The following is a 16,035-nucleotide window of genomic DNA, read 5'->3' as shown; positions in this document are numbered from 1 at the left end:
TGACTTAATTGTATTTTGCAATTCTTTTAAAAATTATCAGATAATACTAAAAGCAACTGCAATGTACAAAAAAGGTAATAAAAGTAACCATTTTAATTGTTTTAAACTGGTACTAATAGAGTGCTGAGTGTAGCAAATAAATCAGGAAAATATTGATTCATTAATTACTTTCTCGTTTACACACATGCGACGAAAGCTGAAAAGTGAAACATAATAACTGAAAATTTCCAAAATAACAAGATCAAAATATCTGAAGAGATGGAAGCAAAAGAATCATTTAACTAAACAATGAAAAAGCTTGAGAATTTAAATGTTTGATTAAAATTCCTAATTAATTTATGAAAGTCACACAATAAATTCTCAACAGCCACGTAAGAAATATAATCTGAAATAGATGAGAAACAAGGATTCCGAATTGTTCCATAACCTAAAGTAATGTAGCCTTTAAACTACACTACTGTGCAGAACTTAAGCAATTTTTTCTGATTTTTGACTTAATGCCACAAAAAACTCCATTGGAAGACATAAAATTCATACTACAGAGGCATAATGTAACACTTAAAGGGCAAGGAAGGTATAGGAGGAAAAAATGAATAAGACGGATACAGTACAGAAAGAATAAAAAATGTTTTACTGACAGAATGGAAGTTGTCTGGCCAAGAAGAAGAACAACAAACTAAAGAGCCTTAATAAGGGATATGACCCTTCTCTAACTGCAATGGCTGCATTGCACCATTTTTCGATACTCAATGTCAAATTACCAAACAGTTCTTGTAGTAAGAAGTCACATTCTTCAAAGAAGAATTGTTTCAATTGTTTGGTGTTCTCCGGAGGGTACGATCGTGCCACCAGGCGTCTTCCTAAAGTATCTCACATATGTTCAATGAGATTTAAATTAGGGGAGCACGCTGGCCAGTCCATTCTGTGGATATATTTATTTTTTAGAAGCTCCTCAACAGCATGAGACCTGTGTGGCGGTGCATTGTCATCTAAAAAACTAAAATCGGGACCAATGGCACCAGAGAAGAGACGTTCGTGGAAGGAGGATGACCTGATCCCAGTAACGATCTCCGGTACATGAACATCTGCCGAAAATGTGGAGCTCTGTCCGTCTGTTTATCATAATGCCTCCCCACATGCCAGGAAAAACCCAACGTTTCTTTCCCTGATGTTAGTGGAATGAAAGCGTTTGCCTGTCTATATCAACTTCTATTCATATCAACTGGCGCCAAGAATCTTTGGTCAGACTGAAACTATTCGGTAAAGAGGATTAATAAGGTGTCCAGCCTTTGTGTTCTCTACACTACTGTCAACGGTGCCGCCAAGGGGTTGCTGTCAATGATATGAAGTATTCAGAACGACTGACGAATAGGCCATCTTTATGAAGACGTCTGGCCATAGTAAACCGGGACACCTGTCATCCGGTTAAGTACGCAACTGCTAAGCATTCTTGTCAGTCTGGTTTCGATCTTATTTCGTCTGCAGGGCGATATATCGATCGTCAGTCACCATTGCGTTCCTTGGCTGACAACTACCAACTTGTCTTACATTTGTACCTGTCGTCTGGAAGGCTTTCCAAGCTCGCGAAATAACATTTTTATGAATTCTAAACTCTTGGGTGACAGAAGTCAAACTACGCTTCTACTCAAGTCTGCCCAATTATTCTCCTACGTTTAAAAGCATCCTGGCGTTTTCGTGTAGCCAGCACGTACAATATCACTTTCACTTGCAGAAGAATATCTGAAAATGCGCCTTCCTTTTTTTTTAAGTTACCTAGCACTGCGCCCGCTGACTCCTCGCGTTTTTCTCGCGCTGACATACAATCTGATGGTGCCAATATTTGCATATGCATCACCTTTCTAGGGAGTTGGCTTTTTATTGTACTTATTGCAAGAAGCCCTTTTAACAATTTCATGGCTGCATATTGAAGATGAATTTGTTGCTTAAGTTTTGCACACTAGTATATATAAAGAATTAATTCTACATTTCTGACTCGCAGGTACAAAAATTATTCTCATTTGTTCATATGTATAGAAAAAAAACAAGCAAACACAAAAGTCAGCTACATTTTAAGAATATAAATTTTCTTTTATATTTTTTAAAATTTGAGTAATTTGAAATTTAATGCTATGTGAAAATGTTTTTGAATGTAGTGAAATTTATTTTCAAGGCTGATTACATATATCATTATTTGATACAAATGCATTTTTTTTTTGATAATTTATTTTTTGGATCTTAAGCAAAACTATGATGAACTAACTGAATTAACATTTTTATGAAATTTTATTCAATTTTTATGAAATTTTCAGTTGTTTGAAATAAAGTTTTTCAAGTACAATGCTTTCAAATGAATTATTCTTGTGGATAAAGAATTCTTTCAAGTGAATTTTTGAGACAATTTAAATAGTTTTTACATTTTTAAGAACATTTAAAATTGCTTGTTGTGTGTCTTGTAAAAGCAACTTTGATAAAAATAACGTTCACTAGCCTGTTTGGTACATAAAAGTGTAAATTTAAATTCAAATGTAATTTCCAGGTTTTACGTGGAATTTGAAGAATATACATACTTTATTAGCATTAGAAGAAATCACGTTATGATATGAAATATGAAATTATTTTTTTATTCTTATATGCTGCCAGAACTTCACATGGCATTTCAATATTTAGCTATGGCATTAGATGGAAATTAATATTTTATCAAGAAGAAATATAATCCTTTTAGAATTACTCTTTTATAGTTCCACTTTTATCTCTCAAGAAAAAGCTTAGTTTAAGAAGATAATAATATTGATAGAAAAAGCTAAAATATTTTATTAGATTTGCAAAAATCATAAATTTAACTCACTACCTATTTTCACTTAAAGTCTATCAGAGCACGACTCTGTACCTTTAGTTTCCCCTTTTAACATTTAGGTCAATTTCATTTAAGAATCCATTTTATAGAAGTCTTTTTTATTATCCATTTTGAATCGAATTTGCATTAAACATTTTCTGAAAATGGATGAAAGGTAAAAATTTTCGTTCTTATCCTGACTTATTTTAACTTATTTTTTACCCTTAATTTCTTTTATGTGTTTATTTTTTAAGAAAATTTCCTATCGAAGAAATATTTCTTCTTTCCATATTCTGTCAGAAAATTTCTTTGTTTAAAGTATTAAGTACATAGACTTCTGGTTTAATCAGTTGGTACTTACCTGTTAAATCCATCAAGGTTGAGTATCCCTATTTCTCCAAAAAAATCTCCTGCTTTCATCTGTGTCAGCACTTTACCCGTCTCACTAGAAATACAGAAATAAAAAGTTTGATAGTAAAACATACATATCGGTGCACGTTATGTACACACGTTACGAGCAAATGGAAATATCACTGAATTTAACAAAATATTCATACAGTAAATGGGACTCTGTTTACATCATATGTGAAAATTCAGAATGCTTGAATTTAAAAGCAATTTCATATTTAAATGAAGAGAAAATGGATGCTAGAAATATATAAAAATAATAAAATAAACAGTAGCATCGAGAGAGAATTCCATTTAAGGCCACTGACACAAACTAAGACGATCCCGGATATTTATAGTCAGTTACAGGAGGTGTAGGTGTATTTAATTATGGCAAAGCTCACTAGGGCTATCTGCCTAAGGTAAAGGATGCCTTCGTGGAGGACTTTCTAAGGGAAACTGGCTCGTATACACGTTACACATGGGAAAACCACGAAAACACCCATGCAGCCAGCCCGTTCGCGGGATTCGAACCTCGGACCGAACTATCAGTGTTCAGCGACGTTACCGCTCGGCCGCTGGTGGGCCCCGTGTCAGTTACAGGAAGGAAAGGCTACGTATGAAAATAGACTTAAATACACTCGTGTGCAAAATTAAGAGAATTTAAAAATTACATCTATTTTTACAAAACGTATTGAACTGAAGGTACTAATTATGCCGCCGAAGAATTATGCAGATATGCAAAGTGGACTACGTCAGTTTATGGTCGAATACGAGGATTCCTTTTTGCGATTTGCGTGCTTGTACTGCTTCACCACATCCGTTTGCTATCTCTCGTGTGAGCTGCATGCTATTGGAACCCGAGTTTCACGGTCTACAGTTGCCCGAGGCTTAATGAGATAGTGCTGTATGCTAGAATACCTGCTATTTGCGTCCCGCTCCCTGCAGCACATGAGACAGCGCGGTTAGCATAGTGCTGACATCATGCACCTTGCATCAGACCTCAGTGTAGTACCGTGCGTTTTTATAAATGAATCGAGTTTTAGCCTGGAAATGACTCTAGGTGTACTTGCATCTGGAGAGACCCTAGAACACTATACCATTCTTCCCTTATCAGGGAAAAGGATCATTAAGGTGGTGGATGTTTAATAATTTAGGTAGTGTAATAATGTATGGGTGTGCCAAATGTGATACCGCAATAACCCAAAATGTGGATACGTGCAAAATGTAATAATGAATAGCGCAATAAGCCAGAAATACTGGAGGATGAAATGTGTGACACTTCAATTAATGTGAATTATGAGAAATTTATTATATCTTGACATCGTAAAATTTTAAATCAATACTAATATAAATTAAGAAAACATAACCAGACAGAAGACAATATACGACGTACTACTGCAGCAATAAGAATCAGTCCTACTATTTCGAGTTCTAATCTTTCGTGCACAAAATGCGTAAAAATCCAATCTGCTAAATCTCAGATCATCTTCGTTGCACAAGGTTACATGATAACAAATTTGAATTTTTATAGCGAAGGACGTTGGTTTGAGTTATTATTCCAGTATATTTTTGTGGAAACACAACAAGAGGCAACACGTGCACGGGAATTCCTTTCGAGACCGTCACAAGTCGTAAACATCATTCATTTACCGCAGAAGTCAGCATCTAGGTCAATTTTGGTTGAATCTTTATGCCACACACTATTATTTTTTGACAAAATGCATTCTCTTGAAACTACATGGAGATGATCGTCAGAAAGGCATGAAAAAGAACAAGTTGCAGACACGCATCATCCGCGGTGAGAACGGACAGAAGACCGTGTTACACCTTCGGAGTCTAGCAGAAGAAGAGACCGAAAACCGGTTGTCGTGGTGAATCTCGCTCTGTCATTGAGCGGTTGCAGTGAACAGACTCGATGTTGAATAAATGTAGAGGCTTGTCTGCACAGGAAGGCATTACGTTGGACGGCCGCCCACCCCTGCGTATGTTAATGAGGTATAGAGAGGAAATCTTAGACCAATGTTGGACTTTTTAGGGGCGCAAATGGTCCTGGGTACAGTAGCTCTCGTTGACATAAGGCTCAGCTGGTTGACGGCTACATAGTAAGTGAGGACTGGCCAGCCAGATCTTCTGACTTTAACCGTATAGAGCATGTATGAGATGCTCTTGGAAGGGCAATTTCAGTTCATCATCCCCTTCCGAGAACTAACGCGGAGGAGAAAACGGCCTTGCTGCAGGAGTGGGATCGATTGCCACAGTGTCTCCTCAACTGCCTCCTGTCTAGTATGCCGTCACGCTCGGGACCTATCTGGATATGAATAGGGGACCGTACCCTATATTAGATTAATTTACGTTCGATATAATAACGTAGATTTTGGACATCACTGTACTATAAGCTTTACTTACATTCATGCTTACATAAAAGGACTTTTATGGTACATCTTTTTCTCTTTTATAAATGCATATTTATGTCAAATTTCATTTAAATTTGTCCATTAGTTTTTTAATAAATTTTTCTTTTATGTAAAAGTTCAATATTAATGATAAACAACTGTTATATATTTTTCAAAAATTAGGTTGCATAATGTGCATATAAGGTGGCGTATGGCTTTCAGAAAGACGTTTAGAAGAAAGCTAATTAAATGATCTGAATGCCAATGTTTTGTGTGTACCTGAAATAAAAATTTTCCTTTTACATAAAATATAAAATTTAAATGAAAAAATACCTTTACAGTATCAGGACTACTATTTCTTCTAATCTGTTTGGTGAACATGTGGGTGTCCTAAGTAGAACAGTGAGTTTACTTTAAACTATACTTTTTGAACTTGTAAAAGGCATGCCAAAGAAAAGAAGGGTTTAATTACCCTTTATTCTTCACAGTTTACAGTCGCTCCACCATTTCGGGATACAGAGGCCAGTACTTGTGCTCTGAACGTAAAAATAAGAACTACATACTAACTAAAATTAAATAAGAGCTAACTCAAATATTTTACAAAGGTAGTAACACTCAGATTGGTCTTTTAGATCTTTACGTATGTAGTACGTAGAATGCGGGGAAAACTATAATACGTCTTCAATATCAAGAGGACTAAACCTCTGGCCTTAAAGGCGGACAGCAACTAACTGAAAAGCGTGCGTGAAATAAATGTGGCGAGAAATCTCTTTCTTTCTTCTTAGCTAAAAGCCACAACTTAAATACTTACAATTTGCATAACAAAACTACCCGCGTTTATTCTGGTAGTAAGTGGAAAATAAGAGGAAACAATAAAGTTTTAAAATAAAATAAACCTTAGTAAAACTTAAAATTCTTATAACAGTATATTATTTAAATATTAGGCTGCGCCTGTGATACGAATAAGATTTTCAGAGAGCCATTTTAAAGAAAAAAGGCATTGTTACATATATTCGCTTGTACGCTAATTCTAATATTCACAGCTTAAAACTTTAATATTGCTACCTCATACTGCTATTAATGTTGATAATTAATACTGATGCATTAATGTTTCATAATGTGAATTTAGAAACGATACGTTTCTAATAAGAGAAGAGAAATCTGCTCAATGTATAAAAATTAGTTGCAGGAATATTTTTGAAATAAAAAATATAATTTATCAATTTTAACCACACTCATTTCAGCCTCGTTCTCGAAGTATGCCAGGAACTTTGCATACTTACAATGCATTAAAACTATCGAAAATATTCAAGTTAACTAGCCATATTTATATATGAGTTTGGAATGCTGAAAACGTCATAAAATATTAACGAAGTAAGTGCTGTGTTGTTTTAGTTTAAAGAAATACATTGTAAAATTTATTAAATGCTACAGTTTGAAGGGCAACATATTTAAAGGTAAATTCGATTACGTAATATGCATTTCAGTTTAAGAACTAAAAGTAAGAAACTTAGATAAAGAATGGTTTATTCGAAATCTTTGAATTAAACATAAGTGCTTACTTTGTATTTTAAATACAGTATAGTTAGAGAATGTAACCAGTTACAAAATTTTGCCATATTATGACAAATAGTCACATTTAAATCTTAGCATTTTAAATAAGTACAATAACTTTGGGATATAGGATTAAAATTTACAAAGATAGCAAAAAAGGTGATATTAGATGCCAGACTATTTGATTTTTTTTGGAGGAAGCAATAATTGCTCGCCAATTTATGAATAGATAATAATTTTCCTTCTTGGTGAAATCAGATCAAATTAAATAGGCCAAACAAACGCAAGTATTATTGTAACAATTTCTGTATTTCTTCGTATATGCCCCTCCCCCTTTTCATATTAATCATACCGCTTGAAATCTGGCAGGGGAAAAATATGTCGTGTATAATATTTCCGAAGAGACGACTGTAATAATAAACATAGCCTATTAAAACTCTCGCATAAAAGTACACTAACATTATTAAAATATGTATTTCAAAAGGTTTTCAATTTCAATAATATTCCTTTTTACTTCCATAAAATGCTTTAAAATTTATGCATACATTTTACATTGTTATCTTAAATCAGAAGTTTCTATATGCTGAAAAAACTGCGGAAGGAATTACGCGAGGAAGAGAAATATGCTAGTAATTACGATAACTATTAAAAAAAGAATGAGAACAACAGTAAGAGTGTTATAGCAGTATGGATCTTGTTTTCTCGAAATCAGTAAGTCAGAAATAATATGCAGTGTTTTTGAATTTAATTAGGGACTGCTTAGCAAATGTATTCTTGTTGCTGATTACCAATAATCTTGGAAAGAAATCTGGTATATTTATATATATTCTCATTCATTTCTTTTCTTCACTTTAGGTTGTAAGAGATTTATATTAATTAAGCAGCTATTTTGTGCTGCGAATCTATATTATCACTTCTTCCCTTTCGTTTCTCTGCCAGAATACATTCTCAGCTTGCGCGCATTTAAGTAAAAGTTTGACATTAATTTAGCCAGAGCGTCTTCGGCCTGCTGAATACCACATTACTAGTTATTCTACAATAAGCATTCCTGTCTATGGAGTTGCTTTATTCTTTCAGACAGTGCTCACGCCGGTATAGGTTAAGAGTCAACTTGAGAGTTTAAATAGCCCTGCGTAGCCATTGGTTAAATAAGACTTAAATTTAGTTTTAATTTAAAATTCTAATTTTGAGTTCACGCTGGTGGCTGATTTGTAAGCACCGGCAGTGCCTTCTTGAGCTCTTGAGTATTGAATTCTTAATAAAAAGGTCTTTTACACCCTTAGTAAATTTCTGTTTATGTAGACATACCGATAAATCTCTGAAGTCTACGTAGGAGTCTCGACTTTAGTGTATGTTACTAAAACAAGTGAGAATTTACGTATTTTATACGAGAAATCTGAAAAACAGGTTTGTATTGTTAGAACTGTATTTATTGAAATACAGATGGTATTTCAAATAGGATATGCATTTAATGCTTCCAAAAATACAAAACAGTGCCGAAAGATTTCTATCGTTGTTAGTATCTTCGATTTTTCAGTCATTCATATTTGGGCATTTCTGAATTAGTTTCAAAATATACAGGTAGCCTGAAACTTTAAAGCTAACAAATTTACATTCATAGAACTTTCATAAATAAACTCCAACAGAAATTTTCTTGCAATTATCCTAAGAATATTAAAAATTACAAATCTGCAAATTTAAAGTCTAGTAATATTCTAATTTTAAAAGATTAGAATATTATCAGACTTTAAAATTCAGTATGAACGTTCATTTACACAACAGTTAAAAATGCGGGTCTGAATATAGCACGAGGCAAAACTTCAAAGCGAGGAGAAATTCGCATAAGTAAGAAAGAATTTGAACTAAGTAAAATTTGCAGTAAAGAAAGAGCAATATTTAAATTTTATTTTAAAATAAATTAACTTTGCATAAAGATTTGAATTTGATTAAAACGTTCTAGTTAATTGACGTTCCCTTGGCTACTAGAGCTTTATTGAAAAGTTTAGCGACTATTAGATGGTCTTCTTACAACTATAAGAATGGGTCCAAAGAAGGGTTAAAATACCCTTTTATTCACTCTCAGAAATAATACAATCGGCCTCTTCTCAGGCTTACAGGAAAGCCTCCAATTGGGCTTTAACTTAAGATAGAAAATAAGGAACTAAACTAATTCTAATTAGCTAAACTTTAACCGAAGCTTTACAAAGATAACTCACCCAGTTAGCCCGTAATTAAACCTCACCGGCGAATACCTAATAGGCACATAAGACTACGATCGTACGTTGTAAGATAGGCTTAAAGCAACAACGTGGTCCGAAAAGCAGAACACGCTTTACTGAGAACTTCTGAGCTCTTTTAGGGAAGTGACTGAACTTCTCATTAAACACTGGTTCTACTTCATTTACATAAAACGCGATAATAATAACTCATTCTGGTCGAGAACTGTAGGTGGATAACAAGAATTTAAAGGAAAGAGTTTCAAAATTAAAAATAACTATTAGAAAATTAAAATAATCCCTACAGGACAAATTAAAGCGACAGAAGCCAAGAAAAAAATTGCGTAAGACCTAAAGGCTAATTATTAGAAAAATTAATGTAATGAAAAACCGAATTGATAAATAGCTATTTAATAAAGACGATGCCTGATGCAACAATTTTAAGTGTGCACATAGTTTAACTGTATCCGAATATTTTGTGGATCTATAATGCATTAACACTTTAGGAAATTCCTTTGTAAATAAGCAGCATTTTAAAATAACGGATAAGAATAATTGTGAATGAAGATATTCAAACTGTGATTTAAGACGAAAGCTTATGCTACGTTTCCAAAGCGAAAGAGATATCTGTATAAAAATGCTCTAGCACTTAAAAATACGTTTCTTTGTCGAAAATATATTTTAGCAATAAAACGAAAATCAGGAACTCAGGTAGCTGAAGTACACTGGTGAAATAAATTAAGAGAATTTGCATATTTTATAGAATTGCATGAAAAAAAAACTGAACTGAAGGAAAAACCAATGCTTCTAGATAAAAATGCAAATCTTGTACGGCAAATGCGTAAGCGTACACGTGTGTGTAGGCGTAGCCAGCAGAAAAACAGGCTTTATAAGCGCGTGGAGCGTAAGACCAATTGCGCTCGCTAGCACACCTCGGCGAATTTCTTGGCGTTATTTTGAAGCAATCGGTTAAATTCACATCGAAACAGTAAAAATGAAACACCACCAACATTTAGATGATGGAATGATGTGGCGAATTGTGGGGAGGCTAGAGGCAGGCCGATCGCAAGTCCAGATATGCATAGAGTTTAATTTAACGCCCAGCGTCGTGTGTAACATATGGAAACAGTTCCAGGATACTGGATTCATCGAGAGAAAGCCTGGGCAAGTTCGTCGAAGAGCCACAACGGCCAGTGAAGATCGCTATTTGTCCATTTTAGCGATGCGTAATAGAGGGGTTACACCTTCTCAGTTCTCTCGGGACCTGTATGCAGCCACAGGAACCCGTGTAACAAGGGTGACTGTTTCCAAAAGACTGAATGAGAGAGGCTTGTTTACCAGGAGACCGGCTGTTTGCGTCTCGCTCACGTCTACGGACAGGAGAGTTCGATTAGCATGGTGCAGGCAACATAGTGATTGGAGTACGGATCAATGAGTAACCGCTCTGTTCACAGACGAGTTCGGTTTTAGTCTAAACACCGATTCTCGTCGTACTTTCATATGGAGAGAGCCAGGGACCCTCTACCTACCCTTCAATGTCCGCGAAATCAACAAATAATTGTTCAATAACAATAATCAACAAATAACTGTGTCTGGCGTGAGGTATAGAGATGGAGCCCTATGTTCGCCTTTTCCGGGCTGCAGTGGGCCCTGAGTTCATCTTACAGGAAGATAACGCGAGGCCACATAGAGTTCTTCTGGTCAACGAATTTCTCGAGAGAGGATATTCGTCGGATGGTTTGGCGAGTCAGGTCTCCAGACCTCCACCCTATAGAGCAAATCTGGGACGCTCTGGGTAGGGCAAATGCAACTCGCAACCCCTCTCCGAGAACCATCCAGGAACTGAAAACAGCGTTACTGAATGAGTGGGACCAGTTGCCACAGGCACTGATAAACTGCCTTATTTCCAGTATGACATCAGGCTGCGAGGTCTCTATGGCTGTAAGAGGGGACTGTTACCCCTATTAATTGATTTCTTTTGTGTCTTCTGGAACCACTGTTTCAGACTTTCAGACTCCCATGAGTGGTACACACGAACATATGTGTCTATAACTGTTGATTGTTTATTTCGTTTGTATTATATCAACCTATGTTCACACCAAATTTTATTAAAATTTATCCCGTAGTTCTGGAGAATGTAGATTAAATATGAAAATTCTCTTAATTTCTTACACCAGTGTAATTAATAAAGAAAGTCATTCTGAGTTCATTGAATTAAACATGAAGGACCTGTTTGTTTTAATATCTTAAATACCTAACAAATTTACCATTTGTGCATTTAAAATTCCCAAAGATAAAGTCTGAAATAAGCTGAAAAGAAGCTAACTGCTACAGAGAGTTTGGATAAATTAAATAAAATGCATCGTTGATGTTCGGATGAATTACTTCAGTTCTAGATAAAAATAATTCATATAACATAATCCAAATAGTACAAATATTATTATCATCAGGAAGAAAAAAAGTCCAAAGACGATGACGATACGAATTGGTGTTACATCAGAATGTCCTTATTTAGACTCTATCTCCGTGTCAGAAATTGCATTTATCTGCGACAGATATGGTTATCAGGAATTCATTAGTTTCATTTATTCAGGAATTTATTAGTCTGTTTAGCAAATATTTTCTTCTTGTTGCAAGTATAATGAAATTGCCGATTGGAGTTGCGATTATATCAAAAATCATATCATGGATTGCAGAGAAACAATCATTAAGAAGAAATAAATTCTATATTGTCAGTATGTGGGATATTTCAACAAAGGTTTATGTGATATGAAAAACTAATTGGCATGTTGTTTCACAAAAAGTCTGATTTTGTGAAAAAATACTCATATGCAATGCTATATATAAATGTGAGGTGAAATTATTGGAGTAAGCTTTAAATTTAAAGAATTTAAAATAAATTTGCTTCAAACTTTGAATATTGAGGTAAGAGTACTTTGATTCTGAATTCATTGAAATAAATATTAAACCAAGGAAATTGTTTGAAATTAAGTTTATTTCATTTTTCAAATGCAGTCCAAGTATATTTAAAATAATTATGACTCAAGACTGTTTAATTTTATTAATTTGCCTTTTTTAAATAGTAATGATAAGAATTTTTACATTGAACTTCCTTTAACAACATTTTCTCTTTTAACGTTCACTGTTAGATAAATAATTTCCTAATTTGTATAACATTTTGGAATTCACAGTATATATTAAATGGGAATGAATCATCTGACATCCAAAACAGAAAATAATATGCTGATGATGTGTGGCATGGTAATGACACAATAGTATGCTGCTGACTGCTTGCTGATGACTTACATTTGGCCATAATACATAAACTGAGCTTACGCAGCAGGGTTACAACAAGCTTGCGAAAGTGTTATGAAAGTGCGCCTGTAAAGGGCAGTTCAGATTGGGGTTTATCTAAGCTAATGGAAACAACTAACTAACCCGACCCATCTCCCAAAACAGTTTTTGCCCATAGCGTAGCAAGTTGAAAAATCTGAACTGCAAGCATGGCGGAGCTAGTCCAGACATGGAAGTGACTCCATTAGCTCAGATAAACTCCAGTCTGAATGGCCCTTAACGCCACTGTATCGCCTTCTATATAGTATGCCTAGATTTTTTAAGTCATTATTCTATACTTTAACATACGGCACAGGTTTTTTAATGGTATTGAAGGCTAGGCTCTAAGAAGTTCGTCAATAAAGTATATGTGATTTGGTTCAAATCACTGAATGCTTGATGTCGCTTTGTGGCTAGACACACCGCGAAAAAAAGAGGGGGGGGCAGTCCTGCATCTCTTCTACTAGAGCGATTGACGAAATTCAACTTGCGTTTTTCATTCCTCGAAACCGCGACCTAGGATATGCATTAGATTTATATATAGCATTGCATATAAGTATTTTTTCACAAAATCAGACTTTTTGTGAAACAACATGCCAATTAGTTTTTCATATCAAATTATGCTTAGCTGTTAAACTTCGTAAAATTTGGTGGGACATTTAAGGAGAAATTCAAAAATTTATTTGGCGCATTTTTTCATGTAAACCGCGTACCGCAAGGTTTATTATATAATTTTTGGCTTGTGTTCGAGAACATTCTGGGCTAAACCAGTAAGAATTCGTTCCAGAAGGTTCTCCATCCGCCTATGGCATACCGCCAATTTCGTCGCCAAATGGGCAATTTCCCGCTAAATCTGGCAACTCTGCATTCCTTTTGTCTTTTATGGCAACCCTAAAACTGCTTTGCGGGGAAACTATCTTACTTTGCCTGGATATTTCGTAACAAGCGTAGCGTTTCTGCTATCTTATAAGCGTTTTCTTCTACCAGCACGTTTTGGTGATTACATCATTCTGTTATTACTCCCGCTATTAGCAATGCACTGCAAGGAAAACCACTGACTCGAATGTATTTATAGTGCTGTGCAGAGATTCTGCTTGTGGTAACTTTCTTAAACAAGTTTTTTTTTTTTCACTTCTGCTCGTCAGCCGAACCATTAGCTTGAAATGATATAGAAAAGCCAAAGGTTTACATTTAAGCATTTTCAGAGTTCGCTTTTTAAAACACTTCAATTAAAGCAGCGAAGCGCTATTTTAAGGATGAGTCCGACGACTTTATTTCATTACAGCTGAGATTCATTCATACATACAGCGTCTGAGATAAAATCATTCACATGTTACACTGAGAACTGTTTCCTTCATTTTATGTTCTGATAACACATATCCATATTTTGTTAGATCACTTTTTAGGTCTAATTTTTCTTTGTAGGTCTACTTTGTATTACTTTGGGAGCATAAACTAGTCCAAACTTCTAATGAACATAAAGCGAATTATCGCTGTGTTTGAAATTAAGCCTGGAAATTAACTACAAAGCCTGGAAAGAAATCTTTTTATTTAAACCTTTTCATTATTTATTATTATTATTTTTTTATTTTGGAACATAAATGCACTTTCTCCAGCTAACGGAATTAACCACAACTGGTGACGATGCAACTAAAATAACAGTCAAATTCAAAATTTAAAACGTAGACCAGTAGTCAAAGACTACACAATTAAATTAAATCTTATCTGGCTAATATTTTCTGATCCCAGAGTAACAATTCAAATTATGGACAGCAATCACGCAAAGCCGAATAAATTGCAAACTTCTGAGAACTAACAGAGCTATGGAATCTAGGCACTAGAGGCAGAAACACGTTCAGTTTTAGAATCCCCAAATTCTCAGATTAAATACTCTCTAACTCAGTGACATTTCTGGTAAGGAAAAGAAAAGAAGAAATTATAGCAAACGCTAAAATTATAAATAACTTGCTAATTTACTAATTTAAATAATAACCTCTACTATTAAATAGAATTATGTAGTTCCCGAATTCTGTTGACAAGTTCATTCGATGGCATCCGATAATCCGATGTAATCCAACAATTCTAGATTGCTTTGTAGAAGTACGAAAATACTTTCTGCTCTTAAGTGAAGTAAGAATTACCTACTATTCGTGATGTTAGATATTTTGGAATGCAATCTGAATCTAATTGGTGATTGTAAGAAAAGCTGAGGAACTTAATACCTAATTTTAACAGAGTTTTATCATTGATAACTATAAAATATGGGATAACTATAAAATATCTCATAAGTTGGATTTCTTAATAGAGAATAACATTATATAATACATTTGTTTAGGAAGGAATGGAATATATTCTATTAAAAAACGATTTCTCTTCAGTACGTATGGACAAAATATGCATGGCATTTGTAGAATTATTAAGATTTTTTAAAGCAGGGGAAATAAAAAGTGTGCAGTAGCTCCGCCGGAACTCGAACCTAACCTCTCAAATACGTGAAAGTGTGCTACCGTTACACAGCGAGGGCATGCTGGAAGAACGGGAAAAATAATTTATATACTTCGACTTTTTAAAAGAGACTGAGGATTAGGAGACCGACAAATTCTGGTGGCGATGAACTATTGTCCACCACCTTTTAGTTCGGGCGCAACTGTAGAGTCATTAGGATTTTTTAAAGCAGGGGACATGAAAAGTGTGCAATGCCCTTTCTGAGACTCAAACCTGGAGCGCTCGAATACGCGCTGAGTGTACTACCATTACATTCTCAAGTCATGCTGAAAGGAGGGAGTAAATACCTTACAGATTTAGTAAGTAATATAAAAATGTTGAGTTATTCACTAGATTTTATATTCCAATTAACCAAATTATTTACAAGTGAATCGGATGTTCATATCGTTACACGCCACGGAAGAATTACGTCTAATTTTCAGGAATATTCATCGACTGATTAACCGAATGGTGAAGATTAACTATCTCTGGAAATAATCCAGAGTTTCAACACTTAATGCAAACAGCAAGAGCCTTAAAATGAAAAATTTGCTCTGTTTTAAAAATCTGTCTAATTTAGAAAAAATTCTTTTTAATTGGAGGCAAGGTTACATATTGTTATTAGAATTTTAGATTGCAGTTTGTTGTAAGATTAGAAATTAATGATTAAAAAATTATTATTTTAAAGAAATGAACAATTAACTGAGCATTTAATCCAGTATCAAAATTTTTAAAACATTTTCTTTTAATTTATCATAAATGAATATTTAGTTGCTTTTAGAACTTTAAAAAAATTTCAAATGCAAGACTCTTTACTTTAAAACTGCTGAAC

The 16,035-nt window shown here is 34.4% G+C and overlaps 1 protein-coding gene across 1 annotated transcript in view; it reads right to left on the bottom strand.

Moving 5' to 3' along the window:
• The window catches only part of LOC118194750 (uncharacterized), a 631,198-nt gene that overhangs the window by 107,810 nt on the left and 507,353 nt on the right, over positions 1-16,035 (bottom strand). Inside the window, exon 12 of the mRNA XM_085810543.1 lies at positions 3,195-3,278. Coding sequence (XP_085666669.1) covers positions 3,195-3,278 — 84 coding nt within the window. The remainder of the gene's footprint in view (positions 1-3,194; positions 3,279-16,035) is intronic.

This window comes from Stegodyphus dumicola, chromosome 2 (genome assembly GCF_044657685.1).
Source record: "Stegodyphus dumicola isolate Sdum_Otavi_A_Nest chromosome 2, ASM4465768v1".
NCBI lineage: Eukaryota > Metazoa > Arthropoda > Arachnida > Araneae > Eresidae > Stegodyphus > Stegodyphus dumicola.
The sequence above is the reverse complement of the archived record's forward strand: the minus strand, read 5'-3'. Positions and strand labels throughout refer to the sequence as shown.